The following is a 20,323-nucleotide window of genomic DNA, read 5'->3' as shown; positions in this document are numbered from 1 at the left end:
AGCTCACAGTTTGAAAGCCATCATGAAGTGTCAGAACTCCACTTTGGAGCGTGAGCATTGACAGAGATGGTGATTCTGAAAGGCTTCGCAGGTTTCAGAAGTGGTTTAGAAATGTCGCGTGTGAAATCACTGTAGCGATATTAAATACTTGCTTGTGTGCGCATGCTCTCACAGACCATGTGCCAAGACTTCGTGGTGAGATAACTTGCTATCTGTGTCACGACTTACCTTTAAAAATCATAAAAAATTGTCTATAATTCATATTCCAGCAGGTTCAGAATATTCAGTATTCAACCCTGAACATGCTTAATGGTTCTAATTTAATGAATCTGTTTTTTCAATAAGCTATAGTTTGCTGCCTTTTGAGTTACTCTAAAAGCAAAGATTTAACTTTTTACAGGATTGTAGTTGATCAACCATGGTCTTTTCAACTCCTGTTTCCAGCCTCCTTACTCTTTCGTTGTTTCTTTTTTTTTTTTAATGTTTGTTTATTTGAAAGGCAAAATTAGAGATGTTCTGTCTGCTGGTTTGCTCCAGAGCTGCTCCAGACCCAAAGGAGAAGCCAGAGCTGCTTTGGGGTTTCCCACAGGGGTGCAGCACCTTAAGGCACGGGCAGTCCTGCTTCCCAAGTGGATTAACAGGGAGCTGGATGGGAAGCGGAACAGCAGGGCCTCGAACTGGGACCCAGCTGGGATGCTAGGATTATCAGATTTACTTACTGTGCTGCAGTGTCCTTCTGCCTACCCCACAACACTCTCCCCAGCTGGACACCTGCAGGTCCAAGGTTGTATCTGCAGAGGGACAGGACTTCCCCCTGGCTCTACCCCCCTGGCTTGAATATGGGACATTCAGAGTCTTATTTGATTTGCACTAGTAGCAACCTTCCTTAAGGCAAGAGAGCAACCCTTACAGAAAGAAGTCAAAGACAAGATAGCATCCAGTGTATATAAGATGCATGTTACTAAATACAAACTAGTGGCATGAAAGGCTCACTCCCCATCCTTGTTTATAGAAAAGTATTTTAAATTGGGTCCAAGGTTATAGGCACCAGTTGATTAGATTAGATTACTGGATGGTAGATTTTTCATTTTGTGCTTCTCTTACCACTCATGGAATATGGTTATTCTGTGAAATATCTAATTTAAGGGAGAAATTCTGGAATCTGTCATGCATTGAAGGACTTCTGAAATATTATTATCCTATATCCATATTTTCCTTACTTTAATTATTTACTGATTATATTGACATTGTTTTCTCTGTCTAGATATATACACACATACATATACACTTATATATATTAATGAAAAGCAAATTACAGAGCTTCATGCATAATCATTTATATATATTATGAATACTTACTTACATATCCTTGTATATATTCTGATGTTTAAATGTCCTTCAAAAATCCCACTCATGGTGATTGTTTAGTTGGTAACTTATATTAGACTAATATAAGACTTTTATTAATAAATAGACTTTTATTTTCAAATGCAGACCTTAACCTATTACAGCATGGGAATACTTTTGATTGTGGTTCTTCCGGGGTTAGCATCTTATTTGCAGTGACTGTGTGGTTTTCTCAAGTGGGTGTTGCCATTGAGATTTGTGCCAATCTCACTGACCTGTCCATTAGTTTTGGTTTTTTGTTAATTGGGTTTTAACAGATTTGCTTTTTAGATTAGTTCCTTTATCCAGACCTGGGGCACTGACCTGAGGCTGAAGGAAACAATCCTGTATACAGAAACAATTTAAGCATCATTGGAATGTGGGTGTTGTAGTCCCTCTGTGCTGTGAGACAAATCTGAGGTTGTCCTAGGATAGACAGAGGACTTCGGCGTCCTGGCTCCTCTGGTCCTACAAAACAGCATTCTCATTGTAAACTTATTTCTCCTTTCTTTCATTAACTTTTCAAAAGTATTGTGAATTTATTAATTTGAAAATTGATTAATCTAATAAATCACTTGTTTGCATTAACTCTTGATCTGTTTTACCTTTTGTAAGTTTCTTTTCATTTGTCAACGATTGCTTTTCTCAGGATACCTTCAGTTTCACTGTGTCTTTATTTTCCATAGATAATGATGTAAAAACAATCATGAAATTCTCTTAGCGAATTTCGTTTTCTCATCTCTTAAATTGGATACCTATCCAAAAATATTTACTTGGTACCAATTATGTGCAGTGCACAAAATTGAAGCATGACTATACCCTCAAAAGTGGGATATTCTGCTGCCTGAGAGGAAGACTGGAAAAGAAAACCTGCTAGGCTGTTGTGCAGAAGTAGCTTTAGGTTCCAGTTCAAACAGTAGGTGGGGGGTGGAAAGGTGTGACTCCATGATTCTCAGGACTGAATGGAAAAGAATGGAAAAGGTGAGACTAAGTTCATCTGCAGGGCTGGGGTGAATTTGGATTGGGAGGGAGTGAGCGCTGAAGAAAGATTGGAAGAAAGGTGGATACTTGGAATGCACAGTGTGTGTTTAACACTGGCGGGGCGAGGTAAGAGGCACTATTTACCAGCATCACAGTACACTGGCTTCCTCCTAGGAAACGTGTGTGTTTCTCTGTTGAAATGACAAACAAGTGAACCAAAGCTTCCCATTCATTCATTCATTCTTTTCTGCTTGGTGTCTGGCTCAAGTGATGTGATTGTGAAACACAGTGTTAACTGCTGTTAAAATTCCTTGGCATATAAATAGCTTATGAGGCCCTCCTGAGCTGTATTACACCCAAAAACAAAAACTCTGTAATCAACAAGCAATATTTTGGTGCTTACTTAGTTTTTTTTTTGTTTGTTTGTTTTTTGTTTTTTTTTTTTTCTTGTTTTCAAATACATTTTAATGATTTTGATAATGATGTGATAACACATAAATCCGTTGTATTCTTTATGCGTTTTTTTTTTTTTTTAATTATTTATTATTTAACTTCAGTAATTACATTGTATTATGTGACACAGTTACATAGATACTCGGGTTCTCCCCACCCCTCCCCAAACCCTCCCACCATGGTGGATTCCTCCACCTTATTGCATAACCACAGCTCAAGTTCAGTTGAGATTTCCCCATTGCAAGCGTATACCAAACATAGAGTCCAGCATCTTATTGTCCCGTCAAGTTCAACGGTTTCTTAGGTATACCCTCTCTGGTCTGATGACAGAGCCAGCAGAGTATCATCCCAGTCAATTGAAAGCTCCAACATACCATCAGCAAAAATTTACATCATTATGGAATTAATTGACATAGTAATGAGTAACCAATATGTTAAAAGTAAATGCGGGTTCCCAGCCACCTTCTGTGACCACCTCACCTATACTTCAATTTTAGTTTATACACAACATATAACATTCAAAACATAACATGTTATACATAACATCATATCATCTTAAATTAAGGCAAACATGTGGTATTTAACCTTTTGGGATTGGCTCATTTCCCTTAGCATTATGGTTTCCAGTTTGGCCCATTTGGCCACAAAGAACTGCATTTTGTTTTTTTTAATAGCTGAGTAGTATTCCATGGAGTAGATGAACCATAGCTTTCTTATCCAATCCTCTTTTGATGGGCATTTTGGTTGTTTCCATGTTTTTGCAATTACTGATTGTGCTGCTATGAACATAAGAGTACATGTTGGTTTCTCATAGAACAAGTGTTCTGGATATATTCCTAGGAGTGCTATTGCTGGATCATACGGTGTGTTGAATTTGAGTTGTTTGAATATTCTCCATACTGATTTCCATAGAGGCTGTACCAGCCTGCAGCCCCACCAGCAGTGGAGTAGGGTTCCCTTTTCCCCGCAACCTCGCCAACAAGTGTCGTTGGTGCTTTTATTCATGTGGGCCAGTCTTACTGGCGTTAGGTGGTGCCTCATTGATGTTTTAATTTGGATTTCCCTTATTGCCAGGGAACTTGAGCATTTTTTCATATGTTTATTTGCCATTTGGGTTTGTTCCTTTGTGAAGTGTCTGCCCATTTCCCGTGCCCATTTCTTGAGTGGCTTGTTTGTTTTGACATTTTGGTTGTTTTGTAGCTCTTTGTATATTCTGGATATTAGCCCTCTATCACCTATGTCGTGTGCGAAGATCTTCAAAAATATGGAACGCTTCACGAATTTGCGTGTCATCCTTGCGCAGGGGCCATGCTAATCTTCTCTGTATCGTTCCAATTTTAGTATATGTGCTGCCGAAGCGAGCACGGTGCTTACTTAGTTTTAAAATCCTGGATTTAATTGTCATGGGATGATCAAATGCTGGTTTCAGCATTGTTGTCTTTTCCACCACTGCCCCTTCTCCCTCCCACCCCAAAACCCACAGTGTTTCTCTATGGCTATGAATGTGTTCTGCTTAATCGTGCATACGGTTATATATTGAAGATCTAAAGCTACCTCTTTGCTAAGCTGAGTATTATATAATGAAGCAGATGAACTTCATTGATTGACACAGAGCACTGTATTAAACACCTGTCCAACTGGCTTTCTTCCCACAAGTATTCATTGAGTTAGGACTGCAGATGAAATGGTGAACCAAACAAAGGTGCACCCTCCCCTCTTCTCTCCCCAGAGTCCCAGTCTAATGGGGCAGATGGAGAACAGAACAAAGACAGAACGAAATTACATCCAAGCTGCGTGAGGGCGTGACATACTTTATGAACTGTCCTGAGATAGGTGTCATCTTCCACACGCAGCCCTGGACTCCGAATGTGAGAGGCTGACCTGCAAGAGGAGATGTTTAGATGCTCTGAGCACGTGCTGAGCCCTGCCAGGAAGGGCTGCTGCAGGTCGCTGGGGTCCAAAGACACAGCAGCTCTGAGACTGCACAATCGCTTCACGCACTGTTCTGTCAGCCATCCTTGGCCAGGCGAGAGTGGCTGTCTGGTTGTACTTTCCCAAGAAAGCAGTTGGTGGTTGTGACTTGTCAGTCTTTCACTGTGTCCTTTGGCAGTCACAGACCATGTGCAACTAATAAAGGAGCAACCAAACCAAACATGACCGCAGTGACATCTCTAAATACATTTGAAAGCAACTCTACAACGTGCGTCAGCTTGAATTCACAAATTTGAAATGATACTTTACACTTTTTGTCTTAGCAGAACCTTACCTTAGTATGCACAAACACAATTTCACACTTACCGTGTGGCATATTAATCATGAGCAAATATCATCATTGTTATTTTAGCTTTAGTGTGATTGAATGAAACAGTCTAAAATATTGCCAAAGTGCAAGGATACATATGTTCTCTACAGTTTGGTTACGGAAATGATTATCACATAGTTAATTATATACTTGCAAAGCCTCCTTGGTGGTGCGTAATTAACTAAATTTATGACAGTCAATGAAAAGATCAGTAAGTTACCTTCAACCAAGTGATATCCTTGTGTCAAGTCCATTGCAGCATGCTAAGAAATGGGCTTTTTATACTTCATAGTCAGCTTTTCCTCTGACAGTAACTCGGACGGGGTCCAGGAGTGCAGCGAGCAGGGGCAGTGTCCAGTTCATAAAAGTTTACGTAAAATGCTTCAGAGCAGAAGAGGTAAGAATGAAGGTCAAGAGTCTTGAGGGTAAATCACAGCCTGTTCCACACACTCAGTCTACTGGAGCTGGGGAAACTTTTTTGTTACAGATGTACAGATTGCCTTGGCAGAGCCAGACCCAATGATTTTGTGGGTCGTAGATGGCCCATGGGCTGGGCGTGCCCCATCACTGGCCTGGAGTCTGCAGTGAGGAAAGCTGTCATAGCCAGCTCACTGCATCACTGCTCTTCACCGTGGATACCCATGGAAAAAGGAAGCAGGGAGAGGGAGACAGGAAGGGGGGCGTCTGCCAGACAGCTTCTCCTCTTCCATGTACCAGCCCCCCTGCCCCACATGCAGTGCCACAGCATCCTCACCACACAGTGACCAAACATGCGCTCGGGCCATCGTTTATTGTATGCAAGCCTGGGGAGAACGCCTAGGAAAATTGAGCACAGAAATTCACCCTGAAATTTGTGCGTGTCTGGGCTCAGCAGCCTGAGACATGCCCATCTCTTGTGCCTCCTGATGCATTTTACAGGGAAGGCTGTTTTGGATTGGCACTTACTCGATCCAACTCGATCAACAGTAGATGTATTTTTCTCCAGGACTGAGAGTCTGCTGAGGCAGGTTGCCTCGGGGTGATCTGCTTCAGAGCAGGGGCCACAGGATCCTCAAGAACCCGCTTGCTTTCTGCCTTTGAGCAGCAGGGACTTTCTGCCAGCGGGGAGCCCATCCTACCTGCAGGCTCCTGGCCAACTGCTTTTCAGGACTCTGAGCTTCTTGTTCTCCCAGTTGTAGGACAGAAAGCGTGTCATTTCCAGAACATTCCTGACAGAATAAGAAATCTTCTTAGTGTTTGCGCCTAAATTGTTTCCCATACTCAATCTTTCACATGTAACTAGCAGTATATTAACAATATCAACAATTTCAAGAGAAATCTATAGTTAATACACATTTTTTTGTTGCTGTCATTGCATAAATAGTGGGATAACATAACATTTGGAAAATAGCATTTGGGACCTGCGTTGTGGTACAGCATATTAAGCTGCTGAATGTAACACCAAAATCCCACCTGAGGTAGCTGTCCCCTCCCACGTCACCACCCTGCTCATGCGCCTGGGAGAGCAGTGGAGGACTATAAAGGACTTGGCCCACCTGCACCCATAGGAGAGACCCAAATGGAGCTCTAGCCACCTGGCTTTGGCCTTGCCCATCTGCTACAGTTGTGGGTTTTGGGAGAGTGAACCGATGGATGCAAGATTCTCACTCTATCCTTCCCTCCCTGCCTAACTCTGTCTTTCAAATAAACAAACCTTTACAAAAACTTAAAGGAATAAAAATAGCATTTAGATTCTGTCATGCATTCCAAGTGTCTAGAAGTGATTTACGGTACAAGGAGAATGCCTATGCTTATGTGAAAATACGACATCATTTCATAGGCCTTGAGTATTGGCTGCTTTCATACATGTGTGGGTTCCCAGAAGAAATCCCCAGAGATAGCAACAGAGGACTCGGTGATTGACCTAGCCCAATACTTGTGAACAGGAAGCAGTTGTAGGTGCAGGTAGTTCTGAGGTTCTGGCCTTCTGTTTGAGTCCGGTGGGAGTCCTCTTCCCTGCAAGCAAAAATGGTGCAACCCAGGGACCCCTGCAGGTGTGGCAAGGGGAAGAGCATAGGCAGCTTACAAAGCAGCCAGTGCCTTCCAGCTTCCTGCTCTAGCTGACTGCACGCATTGCTGTTTGCAGTGTACCAGGATGCTGGGCTACCATCTTACTTCATGCACAGTGTCTGTAACTGTCATCTACTGAGTCTTTTTTTTTAAGAAATTGTTATTTTTATTTGAAAGGCAGATTTACAGAGAGAAGGAGAGCCAGAGAGAAAAATTTTCCATCCGCTGGTTCACTCTCCAAATGATTTGGTGCAGGAACTGGAGCTGATCCAATTCAGAGCCAGAAGCCAGGAGCGTCCTACAGAGTGAGGTGTCCTACAGAGGTGCAGGCGCCCAAGCACTTGAGCCGTCCTCCGGTGCTTTCCCAGGCCAACAGTAGGAAACTAGGTGGGAAATGGGGCAGCCAAGACACAAGCCAACACCTGTGTGGGGTACCAGCGCCATGGGCAGAGGTTTAGCTTACTACACCACGGCACCATCCCCATTTGCTGAGCTTTTTAAACATACAGAATTCTGCGTGAAGGACAACAATTCCATATCTGTACATGTGAGACATTTTAAACAAACTCTCAGCGTTATTCTGTTCTGGGTGCTGGGAAAACTACTCCCAGTTAGCCAGATGTGCTTCCTGGCCGTGTTTGCCTGTTGGCACCACAGCATCCCTACATCCTCCTAAAGGCTGACTACACAGCAACACCAAGTTATTTGCTGGGTTACTTGCCTTTTTTTTTTTTGGTTGAATATCTGTGCATTTCTTAATGCTTATTTTCATCTACTTGGAAGAGAGAGAGAGACCGAGAGTGAGAGAAATAGGAAGAAAGATCTCCCATTGGGTCATTCCCACTGAATCTCCATGTGCTTGTCAGGGGCCCACGTATTTGAGACATCCCCTGCTGCTCACCCGCAGCAGGTGGTTTTGTCAGAAAAGAGAACCAGAAGGAGGGAGCCTGGACTTGACTCAGCAACCTAACATGAGAAGTGAACATCCGAAGTCACGTACCCACTGTACCACAGCCCCTGCCCTGCACACTTGTTTTAATTTCCAGAATTAGAGGATCCTGCCAGAGGCACACAATCATACTGTTTTTCTAATTACGGATTTTGTTACTTCCAATAAGCAGGCAGGAAGAGGACGGCTCTTTTGGCTGGGTGACAGTCCCTGCTGTAGTACTTGTTGCACTGAAATGACACCAAATAGGCCGCAAGTGCCCACTCGGAGGTTTACTACCTTGGGCTCCAGTTGCCACCTGTTGACAGTTCCTGAGGCTTTGTTCCATAATACGCTTAGCCTACCAGGCCCACTGTGCAAGGGCAATGTGGGTGAATTGCTGCCAATATTAAGCCCTGTCTGTATGTGTCTCCGTGTGTGGTGTAATAGAATGGATACTGCTAGTGCCACATTCATATTGTAGACTGGCATCACACAGAGGCCGCATGGGCAGAGAACCCTGTGCAGGTCTGTAGCTATGGACTCTGTTGGTGTCCGTATGCGACAAAGATGCTTTCCGGTGTTGCTAGGCCAAGTGCAGGTGTTGATTTTCAAAGGTGCTGATTGCTGGGGCTCCTGTATGTTGGGAATGGCTTTTATTTCCTGGGCTCTCCAATTCCTGCCTGAAATTTCTCATTTAGGCCTACACAATGGGTAAATCAGATCATGGCACATGCGATCTGACCCCGTTAGCCATTACTCTGTTTCACCCCACAGCCTGAATCTGCCTGGATTGTAGAAAACGTGAAGGAGTTTCAGGGAAGAACTTTGATTTGACAGGGTCTCTGTCTCTCTCCCCCCAGCATCCATTTCATCTTCTTTTTTTTTCCCTTCATGAACATCATCGGGGCTTGTGGCAGTCCTCGTCTGTGACCTGGTGCTTGTAAATGTGTCATCTTAGTTTTAGCAAGCAGTGAGAATCAGCACTCCGTGAGGCAGCAAGAAATAGTGGCCTGTTTGGTTTTCAGAGTCACTCTGATGTCAGCTCAAGTTTGGATTCACCTGTGACCAGTCTGAACCTCTGTGCCTTCTCCTGTCAGTTGAGTGTCATTCCATCTCGTCATTTGCTTTGGGAAATGGCTGAGTACACGCTCGCCCAGCACCCACGCGGAAGTGGGTGGGACTGTCCTTTCTCATCTGGCTCTCCCGAGTGTCCTCACGTGTGACCCACAGTGCCAGCAGTTCCACAAGCTCCTGCGATAGTTTGCTGAAAGGGAATCCTTGAACATGTTATGATGTCTTTGGGACATGGTAAAGCAGCAAACAGCTTTTCAATATTTATGCTCTCCATGCCACACAAGCCAGCTGTGTTTGCTCTCTTCATTTCTTCATCTGCCAAGGAGACAGGCAGGCAGTGTAAGAAGGAAGCGATGCTGTCGGGACACCTCGCAGGCTTGTGTAGTAACAGTCTGTGAGGTTGCGCCCTGAGGAGGAAAGGGTGGGGGCCAAAAGGAATCAGTTGGGAACGAGATTGCTTTCTGAGTAACTCAGCCTAGTAAATTGTTTACCTTGAAACTCCGTGAATCAGCAAAAATCTGACCGACTTGTGCCACATGTTTCAACAGCCCTAGTGCAGGTGCACTGTGCTGTGCAGAAGCAGAAGCAGCTCCTCCCAGGGCATGTCCGTCAGGTGGACAGATGGACTCTGCGTGAGGATGTGCTTCCCAGACAGGCCCTTCTGTGGCTCTGGTGCCGGCAGTGCAGCATGGCTTCCAGGAGTGAGGGCATGCCCTTGGGGCCTTGCTTCTTGTCAACAGATGGCTGACTCTTTGAGGAAAAAAAAAAAAAAAAAAGGAAGAAGTGGAAGCTGTATTATGCTTGTATACATTAAACAAGGAATCACACTTTGATATTTTAGGATTGCATATCTTTTTTTAGTAATATTAAGTGACATAGCATACACGGAGGCCTCAGAATATTGTTGGAGTAATGCAAGTTTTCTGTGAGCTTATGGATGGAATTTAACTTACGCTAATGTATTTATGTAACTTTCTTCTTAAAACTTTGATTAACTTAGCCTATTTATTTTAATAAAAAATATACTGCTGTGAGGTTTGGAGTTGGCCTCTGTGTGCCTGAGCCATCAGCAGCTGTCAGTCCAAACCCTCATTATATCTGAACTCTAATTCTCTGATTTTATTTTTAATTAGTTTTTAAGAACATGATGCTCCTTTCCTCCTGTCCTTATTCTCTCCCTTTTTTACTGTAATGTAAATTTAAAATGTTACACTAAGATTTTTTTACAGTGGGGAGGGGCCGATTCAGTGGCACATCAGGCTGTTTCTCCAGCATGTGACCCTGGCATCTCATATGGGCACTGGTTCATGTCCCAGCTGCTCCATTTTCCAATGTAGCTCCCTGATTGTGACCTTGGAAAGCCGTGGAGGCGGCCCAAAGCCTTGGGACCCTGTGCCCACATGGGAGAGCAGGAGGAAGCTCCTGGCTTCGGATCAGCTCAGCTCCAGCCATTGTGAACCAGCAGATGAAAGACCTCTCTGTCTCTCCCTTTTTCTCAGTAAAACCAGCTTTGCAAATAAAAATATTTTTTTAAAGAGGAGAAATAGGGGAAGGAACATTTCAGCCTTCTTCTACAAAAGTCAAAACATTTTAGTGGGTCAAGGTCAACCTTACCATATAATGTTATTACCTAGCAATGGCTCAACACTACTTAGCATAACTAGTGTGACTCAAAGAAATTGTGAATTGATTCATTTGAGGAAGAGCCCAGAACTTGACAGTGTGATGGGCTTGTACACTAGTGTTGTAGCGTAAAACTACATTTTCATCTCAGGGGGTTTGATATTTTGGTTTTTATTTTCATTCATTAAAAAAAAGTTTTGTTTTTCTTATTAAGTTCACTCACACAATAACATTGTTTGCTTCAAGAATGTTTTTGATCTTCATTTCATCAATGACACATTGGCCATTCAGTAGCATGTTATTTAACCTCATGTTATTGTAGATTTTCTGTTTTTCTGTTTCAATTTTGTTTTGTGGGTTTTCTTTTAAAGGGACGTATGGTAACTGTGTAGTAGAGACTATTACATGCAGCTGTGAAGATACAGGTCAGTATGGATTTCTACCTACGAATCACAGATAAACTCCCAATGAAACTGTTAAATACTTCTTGACAATAGGGTGCTGGACTCTGTGCCATTTTCCATGCCTACAATGACAGGATACACTTAAAAAGCAGACAAGCAGAATGCTGGACTTAGGACTGATCATGAAAGATCATTGTAAAGTTATAGAAGGAACCAGTGTGTAGGGGAGTGGATATGGGGAGAGAGGAAGGGAAATCCCAGAGTTTATGGATATGTATTTTGGAGTAGTAAAATAAATTAATTAATTAGGAAAAAACCACTGTGATTTCATGTCATGGCTTGTCCTTTTACAGTCTTCATGGCTGATCAAGCTGAAGAAGATTATATTTAAGTCTGAACAAGGATCACTGTGTACATCTAGATTCTGTTTCTTACCAGTGTCACCAACACAGGGTGTGTGTGTGCTGGAGAAGCGGGCAGGAGAGGAAGGGTGGTAGAGGGAGATGGGGTATAAGGAGGAAGCAAGAGAAGAGGAAGGGGAGGGGTGAGAGATGGGGAGGGAGGAGAGGACTCCAACATTCAAGTTTAACAAAAGTCCCCAATGATTCAGAGTTGTGCTGAGTGACACATGGTAACCCCTGTCTTATAATGAGTATCACATGGCACAAGTGACTGATCACCAGTACATCTCTGCTAATAGGAAAGTGATGAATTACATACAATTGATATATTTTAGACCAAACCATTTATAATAATCCACACGAATTAACTAACCTTAGCTCTGTCTTTAAATGGTGAGAACAGTCAAACTCAGCAATGGATATTCTGTTCTAGTAAATTATTATATTTTAAAGTACAGGAATATTTGAATTGGATGTGTGCATGTAGCAACCTGTCGTTACTGGATAGCGACAGATTTCTAGTAGAGTGCAAGGCAGGGGCTTGCAGGCATTGCTTGGCATTCTGAAATATGTTGATGCTCATTTTAGTCTTTCTCTTTGTTTCTCTCTCCTTCCTGCCTCACCACCGTTTCCTTGTTACTTCATCACCTCGTCTCCTTTGTCATTGCCTCAGATGCAGAAGATCCGACCACAGCAGGTAAAGTTCCCATATTGTGAAAATTATCCCTATTCGGTGTAATGCCTGTAATCATGGAGACTCGGCATTTTCAATTTAAACCACAAGTCTGGCACAGTCTTGGTTTGTGTTTTTGTTGTTGTTTGTTTTGTTTTATTTCATTTTGTTTTGTTGCTCTTGTTGTTGCCTGGGCTTACTGTGCTGCGCCCAGCTGAATGATGTTGGTTAGGAGTTTTGAAGAAAAAGAGAAAATAACTGAAGTTAAATTGTGTTTGTCCATTTCCACTTGCTGTAAGAATATCTGATGTTGAGTCCTTTGTAAAGAAAAGAGGTTGATTGAGCTAAAAGTCTAACCAGCATGGCAGTAGCTCCAACAAGGGATCCCTGGCTGCTTCGCCTCTCAGCAGGTAGAAACTTGATTGTTGCACAGGAAGTTAGAGAAGAGCAGAAAGGGGACTGTCTTCACCCTCCAGGCACCCTTACTGAGTGCTCACCATGGTCCCACCAGAACACCTGAGTCCTGTAACTGGTCACCATGACCCAAAGCCCTCCTGCCAAGACCCGCCTCAGCATCACCCACCTGGGGGGCCAGGCTTTGACTCACAAACCGCTGGGGCACACATTCAAGCCACATTCAAACCAGAGCATAGGGCACTGCAGAGGAAAGCATCATTCAATATGGAAGATTAGTGCTAAAGTTGGAAAACGAAAATGCTCAGAGGAACGTAGAAAACTCACACTCAAAGAACACTGAGACAGGAAATTATGAAGCAGGCAGGGGTGGTTACTAGTTGTAAAATTTGAACTTGAAAGTAGATACTTTTAAAACAAGTATGTACATGACTTGCCTAAGCACAGAGGTCTTCAGTGGCACCAGGGTCTGACGATTCTGTTTATTAAATGGCTTCATTGTATTGGCGTTATGTAGTGAGGCTAGGTTGTTTTCAAGTACACATGATTAGATGACCTCTAATTTTAAAAATTAAGATACATTCTCATTTTTATAACTTTAAAAAATTAATAAACTTTTGTAACTTGAGGTTTACAAAAGCCAGAAAGAGATAGTACAATGTGGCAAATTGATGATATCATATATTGTGTTGAATCCTACAAATGATAAAGGTGTTTCCATTTGCAACAAAATACATTTCATTTGCCTGACTTAATGAATTATTGTAGCATTGTCATTCTGAAATTTTAGAAACTACCATGTTACTCTGTTCCCGTATAACTCCATCTGGATACTTGCTCTTTAAAAACATTACAAAGTGTCTTATTTTTATATGTACTAGCTATGACTAATTCTTGTATTTGAACACCTAAATTAGCCTTCCGGTAGTAGCTGCCTCCCCGGTGGCTTTGAGGTTGAGTTTTGGCGTGGCTGTGCATGCACTGAGCCACGCTGCTCTCCCTGAGGATCTGTCCCCTTACTGATTAGGAAGGGTCCACTTGGTCTTCACACTCCGTGTTCTGCCAGGACCTGTTCCGCTAAAGAATCGCATGGTGCATCATCACAGATAGGAGGCTAGTTTCCCTCACCACTTGCTCTTACACCCACCAAAAACGTTTTCAAAATAATTTTTATTAGTTGAGTCATGGTTTCCTTGTTTAAGTATCTTATTTCATTGAGTGTAACAGCACATCCACAAACCATACTAGAAATTCCTTCAAGCTAGGTTATGTGCAAGATCTAATTACAATATAATGAGATTCATATTTTGAAAGCAACCGTAACAAATTCTGTTCTTACAAATGAGTCCACATTGGAGGTGATGTATTTAATCCAGTTTTATTAGTTTTACTCAACTCATTTTTAGAAACTCTTTTTTGGAATTTCCTTCAGAATTTGTTTATAGCCCTGCTACTTCAGTTTTTGCTATACTGTTGCGGAACTGTGTTACATTGTTCATCACAATAATATAATTTTATGTGCATATATATGATTTCAAAAACAAAGATTGAGTATTTAAAAAGGTTGTCTGTGTGTCTACAGCTGTGACATACAGAAATGTTTCTGGGATCCAAACAACATGTGCTTGAATGAATGAATGAATGACCCAGATTTTGAAAGTTGATCAAATTTATTAAGTTTTAATTTCAGCAAATAAAATCCTAACAGTTAAGTCAGTGGCTGCCTGTTCCAACCATAAAAAATTATTAAGTTAGTTAATGCAATAATAATAGCCAGCTTTATATAATTTCAAACCAATCCCTTTTCTGATATTTAAAAAATAATGACACTTAAAATAATTAAAGCTGTGTCTTCAGGCAAGAGAGAAGAGGAATCCAATATTTACTTGCTATAAATAATTATCTATATTTAAATGTGCTAATCCATAAAGGTTTTGTAAACTGATTATACCAAGATTTTTATATGTTGCAAATATTTATATCTATATTAGAAAATTTGTTTACAATGTATATGTATATAATTTATTAGCTACAAGATACATGTAAAATGAGATATATTTTCACATGATTTTTCTTGTTCTTAATTTGTTTGATTTCATCAGCTATCTTTTTACATCTCTGCAAATCATTCATCAAATTTACAAAATCACAATAGAATTTGAAACAAAGGCAGAAATGAAAAATGATATCAATTAGGCTGGAATCAATCAGAAGATATCGTAGTTTAAATCTTGCTACCATGGGAAAAATCATTGATTAAAGTTAATTAAAACCACAACTTAATCATCTGTATCAACTCAAATACAAAATTTGAGCTGTTGTTTTTCTCTCTTGACTAAAGAGAGACTTTTAATTATCTTGCATGCCATTGTCTTTAATATCAGAAAAGTTGCTGAGCTTGAATTATGTAAAAAACTAGCAGCTAATATTACATTGTCATGTACATTTTTATGATTAGAAAAAATGTAATTTTAAGATATCTATTATAGATAAAGTCCCCTTTTATGGTTCCTTTTTCATTGAATATGTTTAATGTGTACAATATGACAGTGTAGCAAAATTATTGCAATTATGAAGCAAATTAGCATATCTGTTAAACTCTTATATTTGTGCATATGATAAATCTACTCTGTTCACAAATTTCCATTCCCCCATACAGTGTTTATGTACTCCAGTCCTCATGCAGTAATTAGGCCCATAGACTTATTTGCCCTGCGTAACATTCCTAGAAAATCCTGTTTTATTCTCTGTGTTACTAAGTTTGATTTTTTTTAGGTTGCCCATGGAAGTTAAACCATGCAGTTTTTTGCCTTCCGTGTGGCTTATTTCACTTGGCTTAATGTTTTCAGGTGCATCTATATTGGTGCAGGTGGTAGGATCTTCTTTTGAATTCCTGAGTAATCTTCAACAAGTTTATTCATTTGTCTGCCGACAGATGTAACAGTTGTCCCCTCGCCCCCATTTTGGCAGTTGTGAATAATGCTGTGATGAACAAAACTGTGCCCACAACCCAGCGAGATACTAGTTCCTTCTTCAAGCCCTAAGCAGGAGAGGAACTGCTAAGTCGTACGATACTTTTCCATTTTTTTCGAATGAAATGCTGTTTGTCCCTAGTGTCTGAACTAATAGACATTCCCACCAGTAATGATAAGAATCCTCACCTTAGGTCTTCAACAAATGTCAGCTTCAAACTGATTGCAGATATAAATTTCAGAATTTTCCAGACTGGGAAAGGGAGAGAGCTGTGTGTTGGGTGAGGAAGTGGCATTTTCAGCAGCAGATAGGGTTTACTGTGCTACAAATGAGAACTGAAACCATCCCTGAAAGACCCTGGTCTCCGCAGCCCAGGCACTGCCAGGGAAGTTGTGGTGTTCTCACAAACATGATGGTCCATTCGCCAAGACCTTGTGGGTGAATGACAAAGAGGAATCCGATAGGCAAGCAGAGGTAGAATTATGGTCAGAACTTCTTGAAGATAGGCTATTTCCAAAAAATGCTGGAAGGAGGAGGAAGAACTTCAGCTCAGATTATCCCAGACTGTGGACCAATTGCAAGGCCCAGTGCAGCGATCTGACCCTTAGTGTTGAGTCTTCCCAGGCCAGTGCAGCGATCTGACCCTTAGTGTTGACTCTTCCCGGGCCAGTGCAGCGATCTGACCCTTAGTGTTGACTCTTCCCAGGCAGGTCTTGTGGTCTAGAGTAATCTGAATCCAGATGGGAAGGAGTTTGTTGGTTTGTTCCCAAGATGAATGGCTGAAAGGTTTGAGTAGGCAGGGCCCCGTTTTGGTGAATGCAGCACAATATGCTCACTGCAAAGGCAGCCCTCACTCGCAGGGCTCCCTTGCACTGACTCAAACCTCTATGTTGCCAACATTGTTGTTAGTCTCCATGCTTGAAAAAGTCAAAGTGCTGAGCCTGTCTAGCCAGAAGGCATCAGACATTTCCTGATGCTAAAGCTGGTTCCATGAGCTGATGTGAAGACAGCAAGGGAAGAAAACCAATGAAGCCAGCTCCGGACTTCATGGACTGGTTACGTCTGAGGCTGCACCAGTGCTTGGCAGTTAAGTAACCCTTGTTAATGCCTAAACTTTAAAATGAGAACATTTAAGTTGTAATTGTCAAATATACTTCTCAATTAAGTCAAATTTGCCTAAGTCCTCTATGAAAAAGAATCTCCTTGTTTTAGAAGTAGGTATGTAAGTTTGGAAAAAGTCACTGTGGACAAATGTAGCTTTGCCAAGGAATCAGTAGGTTGGAAGCACTGAGGAAGATTCCTGGTGTAGAATCTGAGGCAGGTGTGTGAGGTGAGAGTTGGTGTTGCGTGCAGGGGATCCCAGCATCACAGCTACGCCTCTGAGATCTGAAAGCTCCCAGTGTGCTTGAACAAAGAGATCAAAAGATGCTCTGAGTGGTGCTGTTCTTCCCTTGGCTAAACATCACAGCTGTCTGGAGCTTTTTCTTTTCTCCAAGCTGGGAAAGCTTAGGTGACTTAAATTTCATATTTAAGTAAGTTACACTGCTATAATGTTCAAGTTGAAAATAGAATAAAAAATTATTTCCCAAATATGTGTTAAAATAGTAGAACTGAATCAAAAAAAAAGATGGGAAAAGGTAAAATCTGACTCTGTGGCACTCTGGAAATCCTAGGGGAAAAACCTGACACGGGCGCCAGCAGTGGCTTCTGTCTTTGTTTTCATTTTTTGTTTGCGTGTTACACCAAAAGTTCATGTAGCAAGAGCAGAAATGAAGAAGTGGAGCTGCATGACACTGCAAAGGCACAATGGTTGCCTTGCATCAGAGAGAACATACGATATTTGTCCTTTTGGGATTGACTAATTTCACTTAGTGGTCCCTAGTTGGGACCATCTAGTTTCGACTCGTACAATTTCATCCTTTTTAATGGTTGAGTAATATTCCATGGAGTAGATGCACCACAGTTTCTTTATCCACTCCTCTTTTGACGGGCATCCATGTTGTTTCCATGTCTTCGCTACTATAGATTGTGCTGCTATAAACATAGAAGTACAAATCCCTTTCTCATATTCAGATTTCTTTTTCTTTGGATATATTTCCAGAAGTGAGTTAACAGAGTCACACAGCAGGTCAGTTTTCAGTTCTCTTAGCACTCTCCATACTGACTTCTACAGTGGTGTACGAGCCTACACTCCCACCAACAGTGAAGGAAGGCAACCTTCATGCAAAACATAAGATCAAAGTCTTATCAATACCGTTTTTGCTGCATACCATGGGTTTTGATATTTTTTGTTTTTTATTTTCATTTCTTAAAAAAATTTTCATATTAACTTCTGCACTGAATCATAGGTCATATAGTAGTGTTATTTGCTTCAAGAAGGTTTTTTCTTTAACACATTGGCCAATTGGTGGCATATTGTTTAACTTCATGTTGTAGATTTCCTATTTTTCTTCCTATTGTTGATTTTGTTTTATGACATTCCATTTAATGGGATGTATAGTAAGTGTGTAATAAGGAGTGTCAGATCCAGATGTGAGGATACAATGCAGTATGCATGTCTACTTCCAAATCAAAGTCGGACTCCCAGTGAAACTGTTAAATTTTAATATATCTTGGTGGACTCTCTACCATCGTCCATACCTGCAATGTCAGGATACACTTAAACAGCAGAATGACGGACTTACGACTGATGATGGATCTTGAGTTGCTGGCCTTCAGACTGATGTTGGCGCCTAGAGGTAGAGGATTGGCCATTGTGCGTGCCCTTTATCATTCCTACACCCTACACGCATGGCCTGGTGGGGAGAAACTCCTAACAACTAGGATGTTTTTGGTTTAACATTTCCACTGTTGAATTCCTACTTGTAAAACAATGCATGGGACATTTTAAATGCCTTATAAATACTTGTTATGGGATAAGTCCAGACATGCTGATTTTCTGCGGATTTGAAAGTGTTGTTTATTTTTTCAATGGACAGAAGGACAGATAGAAGCAGAGAAACAGGCAGTGCCCATGCTCTGATTGATGCCCAAAGGCCTGTGAAGTCCAGGGCTGGGCCACAACTGACGTCAAGAGCCATGAACCCAATGTACGCTTCATTTTATTTACATTGTTAAGAACACACATTGTCCTTCTTAAAAGGGATTATAAATAGAGGAATGATAATAAATACGGTTTTCAGTTGAAGAAACCAAATATAACACTAAATAATTTGATAAATAATAAAGAGTCTTTAAATTACTATAGTTAGATTCCTTGGCAAAGCAAAAGTCATAATATTGATTTTTTTCTCACAGTATATTTATTTATTTATTTTTATTATTTTGCTTCATTAATTACATTGTAATATGTGACACAGTTACATAGGTACTTGGGTTCTCCCCACCCCTCCCCAAACCCTCCCACCATGGTGGATTCCTCCACCTTGTTGCATAACCACAGCTCAAGTTCAGTTGAGATTCCCCCGTTGCAAGCGTATACCAAACATAGAGTCCAGCATCTTATTGTCCAGTCAAGTTCAACAGCTTCTTAGGTATACCCTCTCTGGTCTGAAGACAGAGCCAGCAGAGTATCATCCCAGTCAATTGAAAACTCCAACATAGAGTTGTAGCTGCATACAATGATTTTTGCTTAATATTTAGTTCAACATGGTATCATAACACTGCCAATACTTTAAGGATTGTTAGTAATTGCTTGTAGGAAACCCCAGCAGTGATTTTTTTTTTTTTTTTAGGAATCTTTAAAAATGTTAACCAGCGCTCCCTAGTGTAGGGGAGGACATGTGGGGGTAGAACCGAACAAGTTCAGAGAGCAGCCCTGGATGTGCACGGGATATGGCCAGGCCTGTAGGTGCACTTGAGTGTCGAAGTCCAAGAACAACGAAAAAGGGTCTGCAGTTTGCTGAGAATTTCTTCCTTATTGGATTGTTTTCGAGTCATGTCTCGTTAAGGTTCCACACATCCTCAAGTGATTTTATTTTCAAGGTAGCATGGGTAGTGGGTTTTTGGAAAGTCTTTGATTAATTTATTTAAGCCTTGAAATTAAATGTACCTGAGTTTAATATTCTTGGGAGAATTTTTTTTTTAATTTATTTGAAATGGATCTTCAGTTGCTGGTCTTCATCGTGATGCGTGGTGATCCTCTGCCTATCTGTTAGCTAATTACCTGCTTCTCTGAGGGGAAATGCAAATGAGAGGATGTCAGGATTCTCATCCAGTTTAAAAATATTACAAAATCACTGATTATTTTCGAGGCTTATTAGAGACTCTTGGAGGGAAAAAAAAGTGTGTCTCTCAAGAACTGAAAGCGTAGACCAAAGCAGTGTTGCTGTACATTTCAGCTGGTGTTCTACACGGGGACCTTGTGATGCCGCCTGCACCTGACACACATGGTCCTCCCATCCTTTCCTTTGAAGCTTTCTTAGGATGGGGAGGTTGGAGGCACTACTCAGTCTCTAAGCAAAGCAAAGCTGGAATGAGAGTGATTAGTGGATGGACCAGGACCCCCCCTCCAGCCCCCAAAAAGTTTAATTATGTGGTATCGTCTATCTGATACATTTTGTAAGATCATCAAGAAACCACTGAAAATGCTGATCCATGTTAGCTTCCTATACTGGGATAACTGCTTGTACTGGCTTCTGTGGCCCGATTGCTCCAGTT

The 20,323-nt window shown here is 41.3% G+C and overlaps 1 protein-coding gene and 1 non-coding gene across 3 annotated transcripts in view; one reads left to right on the top strand and one right to left on the bottom strand.

Moving 5' to 3' along the window:
- EDIL3 (EGF like repeats and discoidin domains 3) overlaps window positions 1–20,323 on the top strand; it is a 287,743-nt gene that overhangs the window by 95,854 nt on the left and 171,566 nt on the right. Inside the window, exon 3 of one of the 2 annotated variants that reach the window (XM_058656184.1) lies at window positions 12,278–12,301. The exons of the other annotated variant lie outside the window; for it this stretch is intronic. Coding sequence (XP_058512167.1) covers window positions 12,278–12,301 — 24 coding nt within the window. The remainder of the gene's footprint in view (window positions 1–12,277; window positions 12,302–20,323) is intronic. 2 annotated transcript variants of the gene reach the window in all.
- LOC131478214 (U6 spliceosomal RNA) lies at window positions 4,079–4,185 on the bottom strand. The gene has a single exon (XR_009244365.1). It is a non-coding gene; the product is annotated as a U6 spliceosomal RNA (small nuclear RNA).

This window comes from Ochotona princeps, chromosome 28 (assembly GCF_030435755.1).
Source record: "Ochotona princeps isolate mOchPri1 chromosome 28, mOchPri1.hap1, whole genome shotgun sequence".
Lineage (NCBI taxonomy): Eukaryota > Metazoa > Chordata > Mammalia > Lagomorpha > Ochotonidae > Ochotona > Ochotona princeps.
This window is presented reverse-complemented; position numbering and strand designations above follow the sequence as displayed.